This window comes from Electrona antarctica (genome assembly GCF_951216825.1).
Source record: "Electrona antarctica genome assembly, chromosome: 15".
In the NCBI taxonomy this organism is placed as follows: domain Eukaryota; kingdom Metazoa; phylum Chordata; class Actinopteri; order Myctophiformes; family Myctophidae; genus Electrona; species Electrona antarctica.
Window position 1 is genome coordinate 44,965,090 of NC_136796.1, and position 27,009 is coordinate 44,992,098.

The 27,009-nt window shown below is 42.8% G+C and overlaps 1 protein-coding gene and 1 long non-coding RNA gene across 2 annotated transcripts in view; one reads left to right on the plus strand and one right to left on the minus strand.

Moving 5' to 3' along the window:
• LOC306938920 overlaps positions 1 to 27,009 on the minus strand; it is a 366,267-nt gene that overhangs the window by 67,049 nt on the left and 272,209 nt on the right. The gene's annotated exons all lie outside the window — the stretch shown is intronic.
• Positions 1 to 27,009, plus strand: part of pard6gb (par-6 family cell polarity regulator gamma b) — a 59,308-nt gene that overhangs the window by 4,581 nt on the left and 27,718 nt on the right. The window contains exon 2 of the mRNA XM_079523269.1: positions 3,193 to 3,415. Within this exon, the coding sequence (XP_079379395.1) occupies positions 3,193 to 3,415 (223 nt within the window). The remainder of the gene's footprint in view (positions 1 to 3,192; positions 3,416 to 27,009) is intronic.

Sequence of the window (27,009 nt, forward strand, 5' to 3'; positions counted from 1 at the left end):
AATTATGTCATCTCCTAATTACAGAGCAGAGACTGACTGACTAATGTTATGTATCCTCTTCTGTCCTGGTTGTCACCTCCTTTACCTCTATTCTGTCCTCTCACCTCATCAATCGTTTTTTTTTAACTTGTTTTTCTACTCCCACACCCGCTGTCTTCTGAGCTGAAATCTCTTCTCTTCTCTTCTCTTCTCTTCTCTTCTCTTCTCTTCTCTTCTCTTCTCTTCTCTTCTCTTCTCTTCTCTTCTCTTCTCTTCTCTTCTCTTCTCTTCTCTTCTCGGTAACACACATCACAACACTCAACAAATTACTATTGTGATTTTGACACCACTGCTATTGTCACGGACTGTCTGATGTTGTGGTTTGCAGAAGCAAGTGGTTCTTTTGTTTGTTTGTCTCCATTTCATAGTCTCTCTCTCTCTCTCTCTCTCTCTCCACTGCTCTCTCTCTCTCCACTGCTATGGTTTATATCTCATTCCTTACCGTTCTCATGCTCACTCTTGGCTCTTTATTTAACCTGCTTATTACGTCCCACTTTTACACACGATGACTCCACCATGACCCTCTGCTCTTTGTGGACCTCGGCGCAAAAAAAGCAATAGCAGAACTGCTTGACCACAACATGGCATCTCTATTCTGGGCATTACATAATGGGTTCATTCATGGGTTCATGGGTTTATTCATCGAATAAAATAAATTTGGTGTAGACTAGAGTCAGTCAAGACTGGGATAAAAGGAGTGGAACAAGAATGGAGCCCTGGTAAGAGGTTAAAGTGTGTACTCTTGCACGTGTATTGTGGGCGGAACATGGGGCTAACTGCTGATGTCATCTCCACATTCTAAAATGTACCTCATCTACCTGGATTGTTCTATTTGCTGCACCCACGCACACACACACTTCTCTATGAATTTACCTAAAACAAAAACTTCCTTAGTCAACAGCCAACAATCAATCAATACAACATTCAGATATCCAAAACAAATCTGGTTTCTTATCCTGGATTATTATTATTTTTCCAATAAAAGCAAAAAGCCACAAAAATCTTAAAAAATAATAATATATATATATATATATATATATATATATATATATATATATATATATATATATATATATATATATATATATAAATAATGGGGGAGGAGACACGCAGCAATGGTTGTCTGGATCGGGATTCGAACCCGTGACACGATGCCTGGCTGGGTGCCCGGACCGCTAGGCCGGTCCGGGCCCAAATAAAGATTGTTTTTTGACATCCTTGTACAGTGGACGGTGGAAAAACAAAATGAAACTCATCCTCCCCAACTCCCAGGTCACAGAACACACAATCACAGCTCCTCAGTAAATCCAGTATATTATCTACCCACCTCAACCCTGAAATTGAAATAAGGTTTTTCAGTATCGCATAGTAACTACAACTGTCATAGGTTAGATCATTTTCATTTCATTTTCATTTATTTATTTATTTCGAACATATTAAAACATAAATGAACAGGCAATGGAAATAAAGGAAGAACTAGATTTAAAATAATAATAAAACAAGGGATATCTAATATCCTTATAGTTTTATGTTCGAAAAAGGGATAGGAAGAAGTTTAGTTAAAAACATATCGGGTCCTACCCCTTCTTTGTGTATCAAAAAAATAAATAAATAGTCAAGCATATACTGTACCAGACAGTCAAGGGTCAAGGTTGACCCTTGAGGACATACATTTATACAAACACGTATGCGTACACACTGTACCCAGCTATTCTATCCTATATATATATATATATATATATATATATATATAATTTATTATATCTTTTTTAAACATTATTTTAAACTTATTCCATGTTTCACATTGTTTCAATTCGTCTTTGCATTTATTCCACAGGATAACCCCTTTCACTGAAACACAACACAGTGGTATTTTGCATTGGTCCTCACTAACGGCTGATTAAACATACATACCCCTCTCAGATCATAATGACTCTCTCTCTTCTGGAACAGCCTCTGGATGTTGTTTGGTAATTTGTTTTGTGCTTTATACGTTATTTGGACTGATCAGGGGTGCATGGGCAACTTTGACGATGGCGAGGGCCACTATATTTCCACACTCACTCCAGAGGGCCACATTGCATATTACTGTCGCAGCAAAAATTGTCGATCTACAAGCTCAAAAAGTGTCGCATTGCTATATTTTAATTGAAAACCTGAATTTTTCTTTGCTATTTTTGAATTGGAATCCTGAAAAGTAACTTTTTTTATTAAATTTCAAATGCATTTAGTTATAGTTATGCTGGGCATTTAAGGTGTTAATTATGGGACAATGACCAACCTCAGTGTTTGGTTCAGTAAAAGCCACATCTTTCTAGGGATTCTTATTTTTAATTTGGGCCGAATATAGTGAATCTTTCCCTTTCTAACATCCTTGTGAACTGAGAGAGCGCATTATGTAGATTATTATCACATGATGAGATGTGTTATCACCTTGACGTGGCTGAAACTGGTTTTGCTATCATGGGGCCAGCTTAGTTTGTGTACTTCCTTGAGTTAAGGCCTGCCTTGGTGGAATGGGAAAAGAAAGTGTAGATGTGAGTCACATTGACAATTCATTTCAGTTTCACAGGTGAAAATAATATCATTGCACCACACTTTGACTCAATTGACCTGCATTTGAGCCTCCGGCCATTAAACTATTGGCTAGTTAATGCGGCCAGCAATAGCATGCGTGAAACTGAAAGACACCATCACTTCTTGTACACAAAGAGGATGAATAGAGGCCAGTGGCGTGCACAGACATTTAGAGGGGCAGGTGCTCAAGTGGAAAAAAAGGGCACCTTGTGCAGTGCGTGGACCCGGCCGGTTGCCTTAATAGTGTGAGATTTATATATTTTGGGGCCTAAATAATATAATGGAAGACTTGATCAATGTCAAAGGTTTTTTTTTAAAGGGCACATTGCCAAAAGGGCAGTGGGTGCTCTAGCACCCCCTAGTGTCTATCTGTGCACGCCACTGATGGAGGCTGTGACAGAGTTCAACTATGCTTCCACACTATATACAGTCTTGTCGGTGAACTAGTTTATTCCACAAGGTCAATAAGACTTGCCAGTTTCCTCTTCCTGTTTAGTCGCCATGACAACTGTCCCCTCTAATAATGTTTTTTTTCTTTTTGTCTTTTCTTTCTGCTCCTCCTGTCCTGTCTCTCAGTATGGCGCAGAGTTCCGGCGCTTCTCGGTGGACCGGGTCAAACCCGGAAAGTTTGAGGAGTTCTACAAGCTCATCATGCACATTCACCGCATCGCCAACATGGAGGTGCTGATCGGCTACGCCGACATCCACGGCGACCTGCTGCCCATCAACAACGACGACAACTTCTGCAAGGCGGTGTCGACGGCACACCCGCTGCTGAGGATCTTCATCCAGAGACAAGGTATTCATTCACCTGGTATTCACCTGGTATTCACCTGGTATTCACCTGAACACCAGGCACACTCTGTTCCAGGGACGTGCAGAGAGTGTTGGAGGGGCAGGGGCTGACATCCCGTAAGAGGGCACTTTTAGACAAATAGCAGATCTACAAGCTCACAACGTGTCGCAGCGGGACGTGTTGTGAGCTTGTAGATCTGCTATTCTCAGCATGCAACCAAGTGTAAAATGACTTATACTGGATCTCTTGTCCACTAGTCCCTTCCTAACATCGTCACTTGTCACTGCGTGACAGGTTGTGGTACGCTACTGCTCAAAGTTGAGCTGGGCTCAACTAGTTTCAGCGCTCCAGTAATGCAGTGAAAGGTCAATACATTGTTGTTTCACCATTTCCTCTCCTCTCTCTCTCTCTCTCTCTCCCCACAATTCCTGTTCTCTTTCATAAATGGGAAGAGAAACAAATTCTCGTTTATTAACCAGTTCCCCGTGATGTTTAACTACCCGTTTTCATTTACACACAATATGCAGTGTGGCTGTCGCTTAACCCATTTTGCGCGGGAACCCCTTTTGGTGTTAGCATTATGTTATGCTTTAGCTATTGAAAAATAGCAGATCTACAAGCTCATAGCGCGCCACCGAGTGGCGCGCTACGAGCTTGTAGGTCTGCTATTTTTGAAAAATCGAAGAACGACTGACATAGAAACATAGCTTTTTCAGAAAACTGTCATTTTCAAACAGACATTTTTAGAATCTGATCTCGGGTCAAAATGGGTTAAGCAACATTTCAACGGCGACTCGGAAGCCATTCAGCTGGACATTTTGTGTGTAGTGGGAAAGCAGCATTAAGCCATTTAAAAAATGTGGGTGATCTACATCCTACACGTTCACACAACATTGTGTGATCGACTATTTTTGAAAACACCGACTAAAACTGGTTTAACGATATGAGAAAGTGGTTAATAGAATCCAAAGTGGACCAGGGCAACAACTTGGAAAGAATAGTCTGAGGACAGAATTCAAAGGGCACCTGGGGAGTTTGGGTTCCTGAGGACAAGGAACAATGCAAACGGCACCATACCACGGCCGTTCATACTTTCTCTTTCACAGCAAATTAACCACTAACTAGCATGACTGATGTAAAATCAGACAGAAAGTAGCATGTGCTTAAATTCATATTTAGAAAATGTTTCAGATGTCAAAAATGTCTGAGATGATGATGGTCATGTAAGGGGGACCTTCTGAAAGCTTCATGGGCAAAGATAATCAACTTCAAAATCTCAAAAGAACAGCCAAAATGACCTCTCAGACATGCTAGTGTTGTTTAAGACCATCCATCCATCTTCAATCGCTTATCCACTTAACACCTTGTTTTCCTCTTTAAAAAAAAAAAAATTGATATTGATAGAGCTAGTCGACTGACACAAAATGGGGAGAGAGGGAATGGGAGTGACGCGCAGCAAAGTTAATCGGGAATGGCTAAATGGCTGATCTACAAACTCTGGCTTTATTGATAGAATACTGTTGGAACCCGCGCCCTGCTGTCAGGCTGCACTGCAGTCAGGCTGCACTGCAGTCTAGGACGGTGCCCGGCACCACTACGCCTTAAGGAAGTGCGCATCCACAGTTTCATGCAGATCGGTTGTGCATGTCGGCCTGGCGGAGACTTTTTTTTGTATTTATTTATTGTCCGTCTGCCCACCGAATAGTCAAAGAACCGGGGTTACCTTTCGTCGACGTAACCTACTGTTTTGTTGTGATGACGTGATTATCATGTAGCTCTACAACAAAGGTACGGCCATGACAGCAATGGTACAAAAACGTAATCATATTTGGTATTCTGCCAACTGTTTCCAATATTCGGTTTTGGCCAGGAATTTCCCATTGGGTGCATCCCTAATAGAGAGTATGTGCATGCTTAAAGTGAATGGCACATCGAGTGGCAAAGTGAGTTTAACATCGTTTAATGTTGTTTAATGCAATCAGATATGACTTTACTGTGTGGATGTATGGGCTGTCAAGGCCAGAAAGTAGTTTTTTGCCACTCGGTAGGCGTTCCTGCATAACTTCCTGGTTTGATGATGATGTCACGTGCATACCCTCTATTGTCAATTATCAGTCGTTACTGTATTAATGCTGTACACCTGTAAAGTTCCGGTACAGTTTATAGTTCAGGGGCGTCACCATGCAGCCGTGTGCGTAACGCGGCGTCGCATCATTGCTAATCAAAACCACTTTTCCACACGATATCTTCTCACCCAGTTGTGTTTGTCCTTGCGCACCAAGAACTCTGGCCATTTCTGTTTATATGATGCATGAGTTGCGTGGGTGTGTGTGCATGTGCGTGTGTGCGGTGTGTGTGTGTGCACGCACACGCATTTCCTGTCGTCTTATTGGCTAGATCTGTGTCTGTCTGGACAGTTTTAAGGCTTGTCTTATCCAAAGGAAGGGCTTGCAGGCAGACGAACACACACACACACACATACACACATGCACACATGCACACAGACGCACACGCACGCAGGGCCAGTGCAGTGGCAGCCCCATAGAAATCAGGTCATTGAGCAAAGCCAGTATCCCGGCATACCAGACATTACTGAGAGACAAAGGATCTGCATGAAAAGAGAGGCTCCTTGCTGAGCCGTGTGCGTGTGGGAGTGTGGGAGCGTGTGTGTGTGTGCGTGTGGGAGCGGGATCGTGTGTGTGGGAGCGTGTGTGTGTGTGTGTGTGTGTGGGAGCGTGTGCACACGTACTTGTTTGCTTGTTCCAATAGAACACCGCGGAACATTGAATGGGAACCAGTTGTATTCTCTCTCTCTCGCTCCACCTCTATCTCTCTCTCTCATTGATCCCAGATCTTTAGTGGGTCTTGACTGCCTGCCAACTAGCCAGCTAGCCTAGCATACAAATGTATCTATCGCCGCTCGCAATCTATTCATCCTCCAATCCTTTTTGGAATGTCCTTGGCGTGGATTTGTTTTGGGCACGTATACATCTCGAGGGTTTCGGTCTTAATTGTAGTCCTCCAGTGGTTGAGCTAGGAAGGGCACAATGTGTTGAATTATCTTGTAGCCGTACTGGAGATAGAAAGAGGGGTTGGGCTATTCACAACACAAGGCCCAAGCCACAATCCCCTTAGATTTGGTCTGATGCAGTGTCTTAAGAGGCCCCATTTCTTAAGATGAATATAGACTCTGATTGTGTGTTGGGAAGGTCCATCTGCCGAAGTTGAACAATGTGCATCTGAAATGTTAAATACTGACTGAGATATCTACACTGTACTGTAAGTTAAAACTTAAACTGTGCACAAAATGTAACCAAATGGACCCGTTTGCATTGACTATTATGGGTAAATGATAGTTAGGAACCACCTCTGAGAGTGCACTCTCAGGGTTAAATTAACAGTGATTTTACAATATAAATTGGGGGTCCCAGAGATAGAAATGCCATTAAATGGGGGGCACCGTAGCCTAATTCAGGTCAAACCGTGGGGACCCTTGAAATGAAAATGGGTTGAGAATCACTGCTAGAGCCGCAACAACCTTCTCTTATGGGGGTCCCTGGCATTAATATCTCTTCAAATGGGGGTTCCTCGGGTTAACTAGTCCTATCAATTTGGGGGTCCTTGTCATGAAAAAGTTTGGGAACCCCTGACCTAATGGACTGGTTTGTGGGACAGCTATGGTTGCCCGTGAGAATTAAGGTCCGTTGCTCCTGCAGTTTCTGTGGTTGTGGCGTCAACACAGAGTGCTGACTATGGTGATGATGTGAGTGTGCTGTTGTGACTCTGGACTTGGCTCAAAACACAATAAAAGCCCTCAGTGGCTTCTATTGTTGGTGAGTAGACAATGGTGTGTGTTTGTGTCAAATGGCACTGCACATTGTATGGTTTTAAATAAATAAAAAATATATGTATATGTATATGTATGTATGTGTGTGTGTGTGTGTGTATATATATATATATATATATATATATTTTTTTTCAAGTCTTACTAGGAAAATATTAAGTTTGGGGTTAGGATTTAGGAATTTGGAGGTTACAGTTAGGCGATTTTACACTTTAAGTCTAGTCTCACAATGAAAATGGTATTCTACATACAGGCTCGCAACTCGCCACGAACGAAAGGTAACGTTTTAGACATATTAGGCCTACATGGTTTCCACCTGACAATATATGTGTGTCATAGCACAGACCCATCCGGTATGGACTGGTTTCATCTCCTTTTGAACCAATGAATCATCATGAAAGTGCCTAATAGTTTTCTCCAGCAGTTTGAGAACATACCGTTTCATTTTATAATATGGAATCCTTTCAGCCCTATATACTGTCCTTGTGTGTCCTTTTCAAGTGGTGTGTGTGTGAAGCCGTGCCAGGCAGTACCAGTCTACCAACACAGGTCATGGGTGACTGAGCGTGCACTCGGTGTCACCCTGTGGCTACTCATCTCTTTCCCGTCTGCGGACCACCCGAGACTGAGTGGGCCACGCACGCACGCACGCACGCACATACAAGCATACAAAGACACTATATGACTCAACCGTTGTCACAGTAGGATCATTGTAACTAGCTTAACACAGGCAAATTCAAACCTGTGTTGCATGCACAGATGTACACGACACTCGCACATGCACACACACAAGCACACAGCTAACACCCAACAATTTATCTTCTGTCTTGGCTTCTACTAAAAAGTGGGAATGGAGAAAAAAAAGCAAAAACGTTTTTTTTAAACGTACATACTTCTATGTACTTCTGGTTAGCTTAGATTACATTGAATTTGGTTTGATTGACAATAGGTGTCCTAGTATGGGTGACAACAAGACCTGACTCTGTAAATCATTTGACAGGTCGTCTGGTGGTGAGTGCATTCCACACTCGAACCAACTCGTCAAACCTGAAAAGATACGGCACAGGAAGACCTAAGAGACTGGAGTAGGTGTGAGCATTATGTTTACACGCTAGGTTCAGCTTACAGCGGCGCTTGTCATGTCCTATTCGGGATTCGAACCTGCGTTTTCCCGCATGGGAGACCAGACATCTCTTGAATAGTTTTTCATTTAGTTTTAGTCACATTTTAGTCACTTGGAATGTTTTAGTGCTAGTCTAGTTTTAGTCGACTAAATATCATAAGATGTTAGTCGACTGAATCTACAGTTGATTTAGTCGACTAAAATGTATTCCGGCGGGCCTTGATGCTGTCGTAATGACTGATTTTACACTTGCTGAAAATTGCAGATCTACAAGCTCACAACGCGTCTGCGACACGTTGTGAGCTATATATCAGCTATTTTCAGCATGCAACCAAGTGTAAAATGACTTATACTGGATCTCTTGTCCACTAGTCCCTTCCTAACATTTTAGTCTAGTTTTTATTTTTTGATGACATTGTCAATACATTTGTGACCCCACGCGATGTACAGACTGCCAGCGCGGGGGTGGCAACTGTTCAGGACAGCTGAAAAACTATTTTATTTTTCCTTTTTTATTTTTCTGTCTAAAATGATCTGAAGCTATATTATTATTCATTTAATGTTAGAGCAGGTCTGAAATAAATGTCAGAGTCTTGGTTTTAGTCATCGTAGCGTAGTTTCCATTTGGTTTTCGTCAGTGAAAAAAGGTAGTCGACAAAATCAACACTGGTGGGAATAAAATGTGTGTGTGTGTGTATGTATATATATATATATATATATATATATATATATATATATATATATATATATATATGTATGTATGTATATATGTATATATATATATATATATATATATATATATATATATATATATATATATGTGTATGTGTATATATATATATATATATATATATATATATATAAATAAATATGTGCTAGTTGATTAACATGCACTACCATTCAGAACGGTTAACATTTTTTTCCCCCTTAAAATTTGTTCCAGAGTGCATATCTTTAATTTACGTAGGCCTACTCATTGAACAAGGTTGTCACAAGAGAACAGATCTACAAGTTCAACAATGGTTCAGATAAATATTTAGTTTTTGGCAAGCGTCAATATACGGAGCATATCACTCATCCAGAACCTGGAAACCCCCCCCCCCCCATAGAGCCCCCCCCCCATAGAGAGCGGACATCCCCATGTTTCATTTGAACTGTGTGTGTGTGTGTAACTGTGTGTGTGTGTGTGTGTGTGTGTGTGTGTGTGTGTGTGTGTGTGTGTGTGTGTGTGTGTGTGTGTGTGTGTGTGTGTGTGTGTGTGTGTGTACCTGCCTCCCCCAGGGCTTAGACTACCATTGTTATTGAGATCAGTGTGCCACGTGCAGCCGTGGTGTGGCTGTACCGCTATGATCCTGCCACTGTTCCCTATTGTTCCCTGTGTAGGATGTGATGACGGCATGTTGAGAGATGTTTACAAAAAAAAACCCACCTCCCACACCAATCAAATCACCTGTGCTTTTTTGAATTACTCGAGATTGCGTTGAGAAAGGTATTGTATTGTTTGTTTTTATTTTTCTTCAAGATTCACTTTAGCATGATTTCTGTTCCACAACAATTCACTCTGCTGTTTTTAAGATTTGTTTTTAGTGAAGACAGACAGGAAAGAGGGAGAGAGAGAAGGGGAGAGACATGCAGCAAAGTAGAGTTGTCCCCATACCATTTTTTACAAGTACTTCATTTTTAGTACTCGACGATACCGAGTACCGATACTTTTTTATTTTTGTTGAGTAACCACTTATTTTACCCCCTTTTTCTCATGGATGCAGATGGATCTCCGGTCTACACTTGTCAGTTGTCATTTATGCTTGTAGATCGGCTGTTGCATTCGTTCAGCCTAGTCAATTGGATGTTTTGGTACTCGGGTCAGAGTATCGGGGCCGGTACCGAGTACGAGTACTTGAGGGTGGAATCGGCCCGAGTACCCGATCGGTATCGGAACAACTCTACAGCAAAGGTCGTCATGAACGCGACACGCGGCACGCTGTCAGGCAAGAGCCTAGTACAGGTATATGTGGCATGTGCCTGGACCACTAGGCTAGCGAGCGGGCGCCCCAATTCACTCTGCTTTTACACACAAACGATTAACAAAAGAGCCAGATTTAATCCCGGAGAGGCTGTGACTTTGTATAAGTGTAAACATGATCAGTGAACGAGTCATTGTTTTGGACATCGAGGAACTTGTGGGATTGAGTCAGATGTCGGTCAATGACGGACATGCAAACATTGGTGTGCTGAATTTGCATTTGTCTGTCTGGACTTAAGTGTGTGTGAGTGTGTGTGAACCTCTGCCTAGCTGTGTGCGTTTGATTGTAGTAGTTCAGTCATGTGCACTGGGCTGGTCATTCACATTAGATCAGGGTCAGGGAAGCTCACACAATTCACATTGTCCTCCTTTTTAAGCTCAATTTATACGACCAGTTGTTAGCTTGAAGACCAGTTCTTCTTGACCATCAACACTTGTCTTGTGATTGAGTTCAAATTAAGCTTTACAAAGTATATGCGTGACCGGACAGAGGAAGCAAAAACGATGATCTGGTTTGGTTAGTTTAGTTCACCCTTTCAACTCATTCCTATTTAGAAATCGTAAAAAAAAGTAAATATCACTTGCTTGTTTGACGTATAACGCAAAGAAGCTATGTTTCCGTGACGTCTGATATGCAAGTAATGTGTATTCATTATCTGTTTATACAGGGAAACGTTATCAAAAGCACTAACTGTCCATTCAACTTTTTTCCTTCTATGCAAAACCATTCAAAATAGGCTGCCGAGAGCCTCGGCATGAACGCCATCTACAGTTTTGGTTTTAACCACTTGAACCCCACATTTAAACGGAGTCCTCCAGGGATCTATACTAGCCCCCCCTCCATTTCCCCCCAACTGCACTAAATATCTGAAACTAAAATAGCTGATCCATAAAGCATGCCATTCGGTTTGCCAATTTTAAACCGTACCTTTTTTGATAGACAAAACATCATTCTTCAACATGTTACCGACTCTGAAAGCAAAATGTCGAGAGCAGCTTATTTTGCACCGCTGAGCTGAAGGTAGACTAAACTACGAAAGGCTGCAAAGGCCTGCAGGCTTAAGTAAATCCAGCGGATGAGGTACACCAAGGTCATCATGTCTGCCGACTGCATGAATACACACACAGCCCTGGTAACGCAACTGCTGTCCACACCTGTGAAAACGAGGGAACCAGATAACAAAAAGACGGTTATGTTGCAACACACAAAGTTAAATAAATAATCTGCAAATTGAACCACTTTGAGGGCTTTAAATTAATATATCCAATATACAGAGGCTGCCGAGATTGTTTAATTATTGAGTATAACGCATGAAGTATTTGCGCCTTTTTGATCCGTGAAAATAGTTCCATGGCTTGTTGTCGAACCGAAAAATCTCCAGCAGTGCTGGAGTCCAGATGCCGTTCACTTGCATTGAACTCATTTTCCCAGAAGCCCTTGCAGCCCAGAGCACGGGTCGATTTCCGGTTTCGTCGTCATAACGCGACGGCCGCGACAACTCCGCTATTTCTTTTTAATTATTAAAAAACGGCGAATTAAACAACATAAAACAAATGGCGGGTTTAGCGTATTACGCAGGGCAGAAACATGGATTAAATAGCATGGAAAGCAGAACTGTTAAAAGCGCACATGTTAAAACCAACGCAGATATTTATTTATGACCTGAAAAAGACTATGATTTTAGTTTTTAGTTCCAGTGTTAGAATGAAACACACCTTTATATCCTACACTTTGTACACTCGGCTCGCTTCTTGCAGAGCTATGCTGAAATCTTTTGACCCGGGAACGATTCTAAATCCTGACAGTTTTCTGAAAAACCCAATGTTTCTATGACATGTCGTTCTCAAACATTTTCATGTCAAGGACCCCCAAGATTATATGTAATTGGCTGCCGACCCCCATCTCAAAATATGTTGTTCCAGGGACCCCCCTGAAGCAAAGATTTGAGTTAAAAAATTCAAAGATTTGCACTAAATGTTCACGATTTCTAAAAAATAGCAGACCTACAAGCTCGTAGCGCGGCACTCGGTGCCGTGCTATGAGCTTGTAGATCTGCTATTTTTCAATAGCTAAAGTATAACATAATACTACAAACACCAAAAAGGGTCCCTGCCTAAAATGGGTTAAAAGCTGTTATGGAACAAATTTGGCAAGCTCTGAATACAGTGGTGTCATTTCTCACTTAAACTCCTGAAGTACCAAGGAAAGATTAACACCCAGGAATAATGCCTGAAAAGAGTGAGGAGAAAACGGTGTACTTGTTCTGGTCAACTGTTTGGCTATAACTATTGGCATAACTATTGATTTCTCCCTACATTAAATATCTGTGCATAATAATCTTTCTTTGCTTTCCTCTGTTTCTGCATGATTGATTGTGATGCATAAAAAAACCCCATTAAAAACAAACGGAAAATCAGTGGGATGAAAAATGTTAATCTTTTGCTATATGCATGCAGTATGATGGCTTTCCAGTCTCTTAATTTTTGCACACGTCACGTGCATAGGCAGTGTTTATGTTCTATATGGGTGATTTGAGGTTGCATAAAATGCTTGACCCTGACATAACCTTATTGGCTATGAAAGGCCTATCTCACAGCATTTCCCCGCCCCCTTTCCACGCCCCCTTTTGGAGCTAATGGTGTTATTTAACCATTAGCATTTACACTTTTTTTTCCTCTGGAGAATCTAAGTACATTTCCTAATGTTAAAATGTCAAAGACCGATTAATAATATGAAGAAAACACAATGGTATAACAACTCAAATAAGTAGAATAAACCTTACCTTTACAAAACAGTAGTTTGTGGCTTGTAAAAATACCTCTTTTAACATGGAAGCCTATGGACCGCAGAAAAAATAACACCACTAGCTCCAAAAGGGGGTGTGGAAAGGGGGGGCGGGGAAATGCTGTGAGATAGGCCTATTGAGCTCTGATTGCTCATCGGGCATCTGTCAACTCACACTTCTGATTGCTCCTTTTGAGTATTTTTAAACCTTTTACACATTTCTACAACTTCTTTCAAAAGCATCATGAATGCGCCATTTGTTGTGCATATATTATAGGGGGTTAAATAAATGGTTAATGGCGGAAACATTTATTGTAACGTTTGACCCGAGTCAAACTAACGTACTTGAAATTGTTCTCGTTTGTTTGTGTGTTCATGCAAATCTGTGCAGCCATTACACAGACTATACTTTTATTTAAATATTGGTGTGCTCAGGAATATAGCAGCACATCTGTCTTGGTTCACACGACAGCCGAAGGGCTTCACAGAACGTGTGTGTACGTGCCTGCGTGCGTGCGTGCGTGTGTGCCTGTACGTGTGCCTGCGTGTGTGCACTGGTATTCCTGCTGCTCGTCTTTTTACTTTTCATTAGATGGGGAATGAGTTTGTGACAGATGTGACGCTCTAACTGCACTTTGCAAAGCTTTGCCCCCAAAGCATTGCATCAGAGAGAGAAAATCAGCTCTTGCTTTTAAATACCAGTCCAAAGCACGGAAATGTGAATTAGTCCCCTGATAATAGCCACAGATTAGATCAGATCCCTTGATTAGAATAGCTAATGCAATATTAGTACAAGCTTTTGTTTCTGTATTTTATTTGCTTCGTTGCCTTTTTTTTGGAAGCCTTTCAAAAGGATTATACAATTCACGTGCCGGTCAGCCAATCAAATGGCGTGGTAGAAAAATACGCCACCCTTTGCCTGTTGCCTCATAAATGTCCGACTTGGGTCTATTTTGGGCATTTATAAACGTGCGGTAGACTTGTCCCATTGTGCCGTTTTATGGCTGCCGATCCTGCTTTCAGATCATCAGAGAGGGCCTTTGAGAATCGGAGCAGCCTTTTATGCGAGCGCTTCCTAGGACATTACCTTAGACGTCTTTGTTCTGGGTATATCAGAGAGCTAGGGCCCTCGGGCTGTGCAGTGAAGGAGCTGGTTGTTTGAGAGGGGCGGCTGGCTGGTTGTAGTGCTGCCAGAATTGGCCAAAAATGACATTCGACCACATGGATTCGAACGAATGTCGAATGTATATGAATGTATATGATTTTAATATGAATATGATATGAATATTGCAACCTAATATGTCTATATAAAGACTTTCTCTTTCTTTATCTATATGGTCCGGTCCTGTATGGGCGCTGGGTTGGTGGTGCTGAGAAATGCGCTCTCTTGAGTCTTGCGAGATCAAATGAATGATTCATATATAGCCTGATTTTTTTTTAGTGGTGTAAACCACTCCAACAACTAGCTTTGTTAGTTTACGTGTCCACGTGTTTGTTCGTACCAAAAAAATGAGCATGGTTGTTATGGTCACTCAGTTCACACGGGTGTGATTTCATTACGTCAGACATTACGTCAGACCACAGCTGATCAGGCTATATAACCTGATACACCACTCAGTTCACACGGGTGTGATTTTTGTATAATGTTTTAGTTTACGTGCGGCACAGTCTCGCCAGAACTCACACAGCAATTTCTCTTTTTATTTTTTTTATTCGAATCTTAATTTAATAAATTCGATTATTCTTTTATTTTTTTACATTAGAATATTCATTCGAATATGGAATATTCATTCGAATATGGAATATTTGTTGGCAGCACTGGTTGGCTTGTGATACAACATGGAGCTGGTTGTTGGAGAGGGGTGGCTGGTTGTGATACAACATGGAGCTGGTTGTTGGAGAGGGGCGGCTGGTTGTGATACAACATGGAGCTGGTTGTTGGAGAGGGGTGGCTGGTTGTGATACAACATGGAGCTGGTTGTTGGAGAGGGGTGGCTGGTTGTGATACAACATGGAGCTGGTTGTGATACAACATGGAGCTGGTTGTTGGAGAGGGGCGGCTGGTTGTGATACAACATGGAGCTGGTTGTTGGAGAGGGGTGGCTGGTTGTGATACAACATGGAGCTGGTTGTTGGAGAGGGGTGGCTGGTTGTGATACAACATGGAGCTGGTTGTGATACAACATGGAGCTGGTTGTTGGAGAGGGGTGGCTGGTTGTGATACAACATGGAGCTGGTTGTGATACAACATGGAGCTGGTTGTTGGAGAGGGGCGGCTGGTTGTGATACAACATGGAGCTGGTTGTTGGAGAGGGGTGGCTGGTTGTGATACAACATGGAGCTGGTTGTTGGAGAGGGGCGGCTGGTTGTGATACAACATGGAGCTGGTTGTTGGAGAGGGGCGGCTGGTTGTGATACAACATGGAGCTGGTTGTTGGAGAGGGGCGGCTGGTTGTGATACAACATGGAGCTGGTTGTTGGAGAGGGGCGGCTGGTTGTGATACAACATGGAGCTGGTTGTTGGAGAGGGGTGGCTGGTTGTGATACAACATGGAGCTGGTTGTTGGAGAGGGGTGGCTGGTTGTGATACAACATGGAGCTGGTTGTTGGAGAGGGGTGGCTGGTTGTGATACAACATGGAGCTGGTTGTTGGAGAGGGGTGGCTGGTTGTGATACAACATGGAGCTGGTTGTTGGAGAGGGGTGGCTGGTTGTGATACAACATGGAGCTGGTTGTTGGAGAGGGGTGGCTGGTTGTGATACAACATGGAGCTGGTTGTTGGAGAGGGGTGGCTGGTTGTGATACAACATGGAGCTGGTTGTTGGAGAGGGGTGGCTGGTTGTGATACAACATGGAGCTGGTTGTTGGAGAGGGGTGGCTGGTTGTGATACAACATGGAGCTGGTTGTTGGAGAGGGGTGGCTGGTTGTGATACAACATGCCCGCACACTGCTGCAGGGAGATGACCTCTACTTACTACACTAATGCAATGGATCCCAAACTATTTCATGTCAAGGACCCCCAAATTGACACTAATTAGCCCACGGACCCCCATTTGAAAAGAGATACCAGGGACCCCCATAAGAGAAGATTTGTACGGCTCTAGCAGTGATTCTCAATCCGTTTAATTTCAAGGACCCCCAGTTTGACATGCATTAGTTTACGGACCCCCCATTTAATGGCATTTCTATCTCTGAGACCCCCAATTTATATTGTAAAATCAATGTTAATTTAACTCAGAGTGTACAAATGGAACCAAATGGACCCATTAGGGTCCATTTGGTTCCATTTGTACACTCTCAGAGTTACAGACCCATAAGGGCCCATTTGATTGCAAACTATCATTTATCTGGGGGACCCCCTGGAACTCCCTCAAGGACCCCTGGGGGTCCCCGGACCCCACTTTGGGAACCACTACACTAATGTATATAGCTTCACTGTACAGATCATCTACTGTTAGACAGATATTATGTTCTTGATTCTTGATGACCATTGCTATGTATTTGACGTATTCCCTTGTGGTGTTCTTGCTTACTGTAAATCCCTCTGGATTAAGAGCGTCTGCTATAAATGCCTAAATTGTACGGTGCACTTTTTATGCCAAAGAAGCTTTGTAGAAAGTATTTTTCCCCATTCTGGGCGGGAACCCCATTTGGTGTTTTAAGCATTATGTTATACTTTAGATATTGAAAAATAGCAGATCTACAAGCTATGAGCTTGTAGATCTGATATTTTTGAAAAATCGTGAAAATTTGGCGCAAATCTTTGAATATATATTCTTTCAGAGCGAACGTTTTTAACTCAAATCCTTGGTTCTGGGGGGTCCCTGGAACAACATATTTTCAGATGGCTAAACATTTGGGGGTCCTTGACATTAAACTGTTTGAGAAACACTGACATAGAATGGGTTTTTTTCAGAAAACTGTCAGGATTTAGAAGGCATTTGTAGAATCGTCCTCGGGTGTAAATGGGTTTTGGAGCTGCTACTGTACTTGATCCTGCAGACATCCAGGAATTGAATTGAGCCTATAGTTCAGCTAGGCTCTCCGTTCAACATGACCTTCAAACTGCACACAGCAGAGACATAAAGAAATACATCTGTGAATGATGTATGGATGCCATTTCTATGTCCATTGGACTGTCTGAGTAGGTTAGGTAGGAAAAACCATAAAATGCCCCACAAAATGAATTATGCCTTCAAAAGGACGGCTGGACAATATTCGACTCTCGAATGTAATATTGGTCAACGTTTTCAAAGCCTCAACAAGCTTTTAGTTACTATATTTCTGTTCCTTTTTATTGCCAGAAATTTACTTTACAGTATGCAGTAAAGAACAATATACATGGAGATTGGTGGGGCCACTTGTAAAGTCCTGAAGGTTAATTAAAAATCACACCCGTGTGAACTGAGTGGTGTAAGGTCTTATATAGACTGATCAGCTGTGGTCTGACGTAATGTCTGACGTAATGAAATCACACCCGTGTGAACTGGGTGACCATGGCAACCATGCTAATTTTTTGGTACGAACAGACAGACAGACACGTAAACTAACAAAGCCAGTTGTAGGAGTGGTTTACACCACTCAAAAAGGACACTTGTGTGAAGTGAGGGGCGCTCTTATCATCATACATCACATTCCGTGCTCAGCCAATCAAATCATCACTATGGGGTACACACATTGCTCAGCCAATCAAATCATCGCTATGGGGTACACACACAGTGAAACACACAAAGACACACAACCTTTGAACATTCAGTGGGTTTTCTGTGGCCTGGGGTTTTCTCTGTGCGTTCGGAAGCCTTTTGAGCTGCAATGAAAACGGGCAGTGACTGACATCTGCTGGCAAATTGTAATGTCATATATGGATTTTGTGGACTCTTGATGTCACAGTCCACAGGCAAATCGGAGCACTTGTTTGAGCCAGAAAACCACAGACAATCTACTGAATGTTAAAAGTTAGTTTTTTTGGGGTGCAATTGAGCTCAGAAAACATAAGAAAAATTACAAAAACTCACTTTTTTTTTTAATGTCAAGATCCCCTTTTAAGGGTAAATTCGTACACACTCGTTCTTGCACTCTTCTATGGTGTACTTGTGAGATGGACTGCTGTCAAATGTGCAACGTGTACTGTACACTTGTGTGGTGTGTATTGGAAATGGCTCCGTCGGTTGTCTTCGCTTCGCATCAATTCTCGCCAGTTCTTTTCACATTAGAGGCTGCACACATGGGTTGACTGTAGGCAAGGAGAGCAAACCCCCCGGCCAGCACACAGCGAGGAGAACAAAGAAAGGACTGGAGGCCTGGTCAGGTTTGAGTCCACCTCCGTTGTGTGGTCTGGCTGTCTTCCCTGCAGTCTGAGTCAGCACAAAGTCCACCTTGGAATATTCCAGGAAAAAGAGTGTGCAGAGTCTGCAGACCCACGATACAAGACAAGAGTCTTAAATTAACCACTTGAACCCTAGAATCCGTATTCTGGGACTAACAAAAAATAGACTATGTTGCATTTTGCAAGACGTTGAGCTTGTGGATTACTTTCGGTGAAGAGATTTGGTGTAGAGTTAAATTTGCTGGTGACCTTATAACGGAAGACCCCCAGGGACCCCTGCCTGTCCCCAAGCCCACTTAGAGAACCACTGATGTAACGGAAGACACCCAGGGACCCCTGCCTGTCCCAAACCCCACTTAGAGAACCACTGATGTAACTATTAAAGATTTGAGGAGCTTTCCCAGAGCCTAGGGTATAGTAGCGGTGTCTGTCTGTCCGTCTGTGGCCTTCATCTGGGCAACTTTAAACCGTTGTTTTGTTTATTCCAATGATTTGTGTTTTGAGTTGTGTGTCCTTGCACCCTACTGGGAAAACCATTCTGCACTTAGTGTAAACCATTTAGGTAGTGTGTGTGTGTGTGTGGGCTTCTGAAGGATAAAGTGCTTCTGAAGGATTGTGTGTGTGTGTGTGTGAGTCCTTCTCTCCCTGTGAACCCTCGCACAATGAAGAAGACTTAGAGGAACAGTATCCATGTCTGATGGAAGCCGTCTTCCTTTGTGTCACGTGAATGCATAACCATTAAAACCAGTTTGGATGGGGCTGTAAATCATGGCGGGATCGCAGGGGGGGGCCCCCCAGTAGTCTACACTGTAACTCTCAGTGAGAGTGTACAAATGGAACCATTAATGTACACTCGTAGTTACAGACCCATACGTAGTTTAGAGACCCCATTTGGACGATTTGGTTATACCATGTATCAACTATCAATCATTTAGCTAGGGACCCTCTGGAACCCCCTCAAGGACCCCTGGGGGTCTCCGCACCCCATGTTGAGAACCAATGAACCAATATACAAAGAGACTTGGTCAAGCTTACCCCACACACACACACACGCATCCGGCCTGTGGGGCGATTAATAATTTCTTCTTGCACTTAATAGCTGTAATTGTTTGTGATGCAAAGTCAAGTTTACAAGCAGAGCCCTGTTGAAAAGCCCTTTTGTGTAGCTTTCAGCTCTCCTCGACAAATAAACACTTCCTGGGAAGGAAAAACATCCCCACATCGGGGAGTTTTATTATTTAGGGTTAGAATGAGGTTCACACTAAGAGGATGCATGCATTTCACATTTCCTTTCTCCCTGCCGTGTGTGCGCACGTGAACACACTGGCACAAGTGTGTGTGTGTGTGTGTGTGTGTGTGTGTGTGTGTGTGTGTGTGTGTGTGTGTGTGTGTGTGTGTGTGTGTGTGTGTGTGTGTGTGTGTGTGTGTGTGTGTGTGTGTGTGTGTGTGTGTGTGTGTGTGTGTGTGTGTGTGTGTGTGTGTGTGTGTGTGTGTGTGTGTGTGTGTGTGTGTGTGTGTGTGTGTGTGTGTGTGTGTGTGTGTGTGTGTGTGTGTGTGTGTGTGTAACAATCCAAATAGATGTTCTATCATCGACTACATTTATTATCCTGAATAACCACTATTTTATACTTTGTTGTACAATGGTGGCTTGCAAATATAGATGATCTACAAGCTCACAACGTAGTTCATCATGGCACATTGTGAGCTTGTAGATCTGGTATTTTAACTATACTAAAAATATAGTGATTGTATCGTAATCAAGCAAAGGTTTGACAAAAGTCTCTCTCTCTCTCTTTCTGAAATGTTCAACTTTTATTCTCCATCACACAAATGGTGTCGCTTATCAAAAGGAATCTACAAGGATCACGTTGTTAACTTGTAGATCAGTTGGTAAGCGACACCACTGTACCACAGAGTATAAACAAGGGCTTTATACCCGAGCCCAGGGGGGAAGTAAAGGCCCCCGAAGTTTTAATTAAAACTTGTAAGGTCTGTTTTTGTTGGTGCATTTTATATTGGTGTTTGTGCTTGTAGGTCACCACCTCATTTTATTTTACGACCCCACTTTGAACCGTCTCTCTGATCCCCGTCACAATGGGTTTTCCAGACATGGTGGGAATGAGCTTTCTAAACCTGGGAGGGACACTCCAGTCCGACCACATGCTGCCGACCTGTTTGTCCCCCTACGGCCTCACTCAGACCTTTACTGCATTGCTGTATGCTTGTTGGATGAATGTTGTGTAGTGTCATGGCCGCCCCAATGAATTTCCAATGGAAGTCACATGGTTTGTAGTCCACATTTTGGACTACAAGCTGTTGTATGGCTTTCGGCTGCGTTTCGACTGCGCCCCTCCCCCTCATACAACACAAATGTTGTGTCAAACCATGTGACTCCCATTGGAAATGCATTGGGGCGGCCATGACACTACACAACATTCATCCAAGCATACAGCAATGCAGTAAAGGTCTGAGTGAGGCCTACATCTGTTTCTCCTGGCTGCAGTCAGTGGCAGGCACACCAGTGTTCATTTTGACAGCACGTTTTAGTCATAGTCTTTTGAATGGTTTTCATTTAGTTTGAGTCACATTTGAGTCACCTGGAATGTTTTGGTGTTGGTCTAGTTTTATTCTATCTTAAGATTTGATTCGACTAAAGGTGGCCTTACACTAGCCGATAATCGGGCGTTTTTGTCGCTCGGGGGGGTGCCCGACCGCTCAAAGGTTGGTACCTTGCATGGCTTCCGCCGCAATCGGTGTATGAATGTGTGTGTGTGAATGGGTGAATGTAATGCACAATCTATGTAAAGTGCCTTGGATAAAGGCGCTATATAAATGCACCTTTTACCATTTAGAGAGAGACATGTATCTGCCATGGTTTACTACTTCTGCCCTTCTTGGCACTGGCGCTGCTATGTTACCGTTTTCATTTGTAGCGGAACATACAGTACTATACTCGCGCAAATTACATCCCGTACTTACTGTCTATGCCATGTTTTCACTACAATACCAGTACATTTCCACCAAGCTAAAGCATTAATATAACGCTGACATAGGCAGCGGGAGGGAGAGTCGTTCTCACATGCCCTACTTGGCAGTAAAGGTGCTGCTACAGTACGTACAGTACAGTTGGGTGCCACCGATATTGTCCCTTATCATTTGACCCATTTAGGCCTGACCTCCAAAATTTAAAAAAATCCTTCTAAATCCTCCAGTTTTCTGAAATAAATATTTTCACGATTTTTCAAAAATAGCAGATCTACAAGCTCATAGCGCGCCACCGAGTGGCGCGCTATGAGCTTGTAGATCTGCTATTTTTCAATAGCTAAATTATAACATAGTTTAAAACATCAAAAGGGGTTCCCGCCCAAAATGGGTTAACTGTCCTTTTGCGCAGATCACGCAAACCTCAGCAAAAAGAAAAGGACAATATCGATGGCCTCCAACTGTATGTGACTGTTTTCATTTGTTCGCGGGACAATACTTAATTCTCATGCAAGAGGTGACTGTAAGCATGCAAGACTAGTTGGGGCATCTGGGGTCGAGAAGATATCCCCCCCCCCCTTCCCTCTGCAGGCTGGCAGACAGGCTAATGTAACTTTAATCCATCGAAAGAACACCAGACAGTGGCCTTGTGGTTAGAGTGTCCGCCCTGAAACTGTGAGGTCGGGGGTTCGATCCCCGGCCGGGTCATACCAAAGACTGTAAAAATGGGACCCAATGGCCTCCCTGCTTGGCACTCAGCATCAATGGGTTGGATTGGGGGGTCAAATCAACTAATGATTCCCGAGCGCGGCGCACGCTGCGGCTCACCGTTCCAAGAGATGGGTCAAATGCGGAGAACAAATTTCACTGCGGTAACGTCTGACTAATCGTACGACTTTGACTTTGAACTCTAGAGAAGCAAACGGATCTGCTTGTGAAAAGTGAAAGTGCCGACCATTTACAGGAGAATAATTGTAGTCCATTATAATTGTGTGTTATTATAATTATCATCATTCATTATCATGGGGACGCGAGGGTTAACTGGTGGAGTTGGTATGGTAGTGTTGCTTCCTCCTGTAGCCTAAAACCCCCTCAAGAAACCCGGCTAAAAGCCCGGCTCAAGAAACCACCACTGAATGTGAAAGTGTCTGGTGCTGGGAGTCTGGTGCAATGCACAGGTCCTGGCGGTACTCCTGGTGAGAGCAGGAGTGGACCTGGTGAGACGTAGGGCCTAGTCTCCCCCCCCCCCCCCCCCCCACATGCCAGAATTGTACCTCCCAGTCCCGGCAGAGTTAGTTCCCGAGTGGATCCATCCAACAGATTGTGTGGCCCTGGTCTTTCCCTAGCGGGTCTGATCGAGGGTAGCTACTGGGACGTAAGTCGGGACTTGATCACCCTGGCTGGGTCACCCGAGTGAGGGGTATGATGTTCGCGAGACCCCAAAACCCCGATGACCTTGGGATACATCACTGAGGATACGTCCCAGTTGCATCCAAGCGATGTATTTTCGTTCTATACCAAAAATGTCTTTGCTCACAGAGAAGGCCCAGATTTTTAAGTATGGCATATTGAGCATAATTAACACTTTAACATTGAATAACTTGTTTAAAACCCATTTTGGTTGGGAACCCCTTTTGGTGTTATGTTATGCTTTAGCTATTGAAAAATAGCAGATCTACAAGCTCGTAGCGCGCCACCGAGTGGCGTGCTACAAGCTTGTAGGTCTGCTATTTTTGAAAACTCGAAGAACGACTGACATAGAAACATAGCTTTTTCAGAAAACTGTCAGGATGTAGAAGACATTTTTAGAATCTGATCTCGGGTCAAAATGGGTTAAGATGTGTCAATCCAGCTATTGAATTGCATTCAACCCCACGTGTAGATAAACATAGATGTAGCCTAAGAAGAGTATAGGGGACAAAACAAATGGCTTCCTAAGCCGCTATCATCATGGTCACTAAACTGTGCCAAATGTTCAAACTGAAAAAAACAAAAACAAACAAGCCTTAAATATTTCCTTCACTCATTTCTTCCCCTTGGTTTACGGCTTGGAACCGAGACAAAGCCTAAAATGTGCACGTCTGTCTGTCTGTCTGTCTGTCTGTCTGTCTGTCTGTCTGTCTGTCCCACTGTCTGTCCCACTGTCTTTGCTCCTTTTGTGAGTCTGTGGTGTGTTAGTGCGTCTTCACAATCAGGAAGTCCTTCTTTGAGCAGTAATTGTCCGCATCCCCCCCAGTCTGAGTTTTGTGGCCGCTGGTCCCAGACCAGTCCCAGTGCGGTTTCCAGTCAGACTGACATGTCCTTGGACCCTCGTCTGGATGATACTGAGTCCTGCTGCAACCATCATCACATTCAGGGGGTCACAGAAAAATCACACAACCTGCAAAGCTGCATGCAGAGTTTTCTACATTGTAATCTTACACCCCTGAAACTCCACGCAAAAAGAAAATCTTTACTCAAAAAACATGTAATGGTGTGGATGTCGGGATCCACATGATGGGAACTGCATAGATCTCAGACTTAACACTGTGCGCCCACGCAACAAAAAAGAAAATCCATTCATTTTTTTTTTAATTCAGCTGACTGTGGACACACATGCTGGAACTTTTTACTTTGAAATGTTTTATAGTTTCTGAGTTATTTAATTTAAATGCCCAATGCATTCTCAAAAACAAAAACATTGTTATGATTTTTTTTTTCAAAGACGTCCACAGACGTCTTGGGCACTGCACGTGCGGTAATACCAAAGACGTCCACAGACGTCTTGCGCACAAAATGTAATGGTGAGCCTGTGACATCAGTCATCTATAACAGTCACACAGACTGACCCTCTTACAGAGAGACACAAAGTAATAGTACAACATTGGTTCTTTAATTGAAAATAATCGGGTGAGAATCGTGTTTTTGGAACAAATGGGATCGTAATTGGATAGTATATGGTTAGATGGTCTTATATGGCAGATGCCCTATGGAATTATCACTATCCTTTTGGGTTGAGGGAAAACGTTATAGATTTCTAGTCAAAAACGCAATGTTATTGATTCCGTGTCATGTAACCATGCGCCATTTTAACCACCGTCAACATGGCGTCTCTATTTTGAGGCATGGGTGGAACTATCAAATCAAAAACAAAATCTGTTCATTTATACAGCTTAAAGTGGTTAAAACGATGCCGCACACATATTCACCCTCGATGAGGCAATTCTACCTTATCTTGAGGAATCTCTGCTATAGCATTTCAGACAGTGGCTTACTTCCAATAACTAGTAGCATACAGAGGATGTTTGTGGATAAAGTATGGTAGGAAAGATTCCCAGGCCAAGTTTAGAACCCAGGCAAGGGGAAAAGCGGAGAAGCAGGGTTGAAGGTTTTGGGTTAAGAGAGCGAGGAAAAGGGATGCTGGGTTGGTGTTAGTGGCTTTCTGAGGGAGGAGTCACTGGTTTGCTTAGAGACGGGCCTGCCGCAAGAACGCTTGCGCCTGTTCCTCCCTAATTACAGTTCTACTGGAGACGAGGCCAGACATGCGCTGTGTGTGTGTACATTTGTATTACTATACTTGTGGAGGCCAAATGTCTCCTAAGTAGGCCTATGGTAGATTTGTGAGAAATAGACCTTTTGTGAGGACAATTTTCCTGGTCATCGCAAGAGAAATGTTTCATGGTTAAAGATGTTCAGAGTTAGGCTTACAATTGGCGAGGGATTCAGGTTGAGGTTAGAAAGGATTGGGGCATTTAGAGGTTACTTTTAGGGTTGTGCCTGAATTATACATAGTTGTAGAACTTGTAGATCGGCTTTAGGGATAAAAAAAATGGCAAATGTGTAAAATGGCTTTGATGCAATCACTTTTCATTTTAAGTATAGTAATACAAACGTGTGACCGTGTCGTGTGTGTATTTGACACATTCTGGACGGGAACCCCTGTTGGTGTTTTAAGCGTTATGTTATGCTTTATCTATTGGAAAATAACAGATCTACAAGCTTGTAGCGCGGCACTCGGTGCCGCGCTACGAGCTTGTGGATCTGCTATTTTTGAAAAATCGTGAAAATGTGCCACAAATCTTTGAATATATATATTCTTTCAGAGTGAACGTTTTTAACTCAAATCTTTGCTTCTGGGGAGGTCCCTGGAACAACATTTTTTCAGATGGGTGTCGGCGGCCAATTTCATATAATTCTGGGGCTCCTTGACATGAAATAGTTTGAGAACGACTGACATAGAAACATGTTTTTTTTCCAGAAAACTGTCAGGATTTAGAAGACATTTTGTAGAATGGCGCTCAGGTCTAAATGGGGTTAATGACTTTCTTGTGCGTGTTGTATACTGTGAGTATGTGCTTTATTACAAGCACGAACACAAGTGCAAGCATGTGTGGCGGATTTACTGCTCTTTGAGGGAAGTCAAGGTTACCTAACCTGATCAAACATACAGTACTTTACCTTACCTTACCTTAATTAAAGGACAACTTTTTGACAGGGGGGCGGGGGCATTCGAGCAAGGGGCTAAATAGGTATTATTTTACACGATTTTCTAGCGAATTATTTTTGTATTATTTAATATAGTCCTACTAGACCCCAAGAAATTACATCTGGCCACAAAAGATCACGAGATCTACTGAATGTGTCAAACTGACATATTGAGCCTATGACACACAGTGTGGCGTCCCTCCAGTATAGGCTACCTTCACATGCAGTAGATCCTGTGATCTTCTGTGGACAGATGTAATTTTCTGGGGACTATAGTAAATAATACAAAAATAAATCGCCATAATATTGTGTAAAAAAATACATATTTAGCCCCATGCTCGAATGCCCCCGCCCCCTTTTAAAAACGGCTAAAATCCCTAAAACGGAAGGAAGCAGCGAATGAAAAAAAAACACTCACCTTTTACTTTCTCTAATAACAACCTAAAACATGAACCTTGGTTGAAAAAAACTAAAGTTGTCCTTTAACGGCTATTTTTGGTCAAAGGATTTGGTATAGAGGGGACAAAAAAATGACTTTAAACCCCTGATTCAAAGTCAAAGAAATGTATCCGCTTTAATTTGTGAATTCAGTAAAGGGCGTGACGTAATTTATAGTAAATCAAAAGCTACAATTCTGATTCCACTCGTGTGCATTACTTTTGTATTTTTAGTCTCCAGTGAAAGTGTAGAACATAAATATCCGGATGAGCCAATATTTTGGATGTTTGTGCCGTTTTGATATGTACTTTAATGTGGACCTGGAAGTCATTCTTTTTTTCATACAGATTTCCAAATCGGTTCAATGGAATGTTCATAAGCCTCGTCTTCCAAACAGCAGGACCCTATTTTCCCTTCAATCCCTGGCCTCAATTAGAGCCCAACATGCAGCTTGCTGGCATGTGTGAGTTGAACCTGGCTGGCTGTATGCTCGCTAGCTAGCTAGCTAGGAGGCTAACGGAGGGTTATTTTCAGAGTCCATAATTACAAAGGCGGGACTGACTTTTGCTTCTCGTCAACGCAGCCCGCAGCAATTGCACACACCGCTGGCA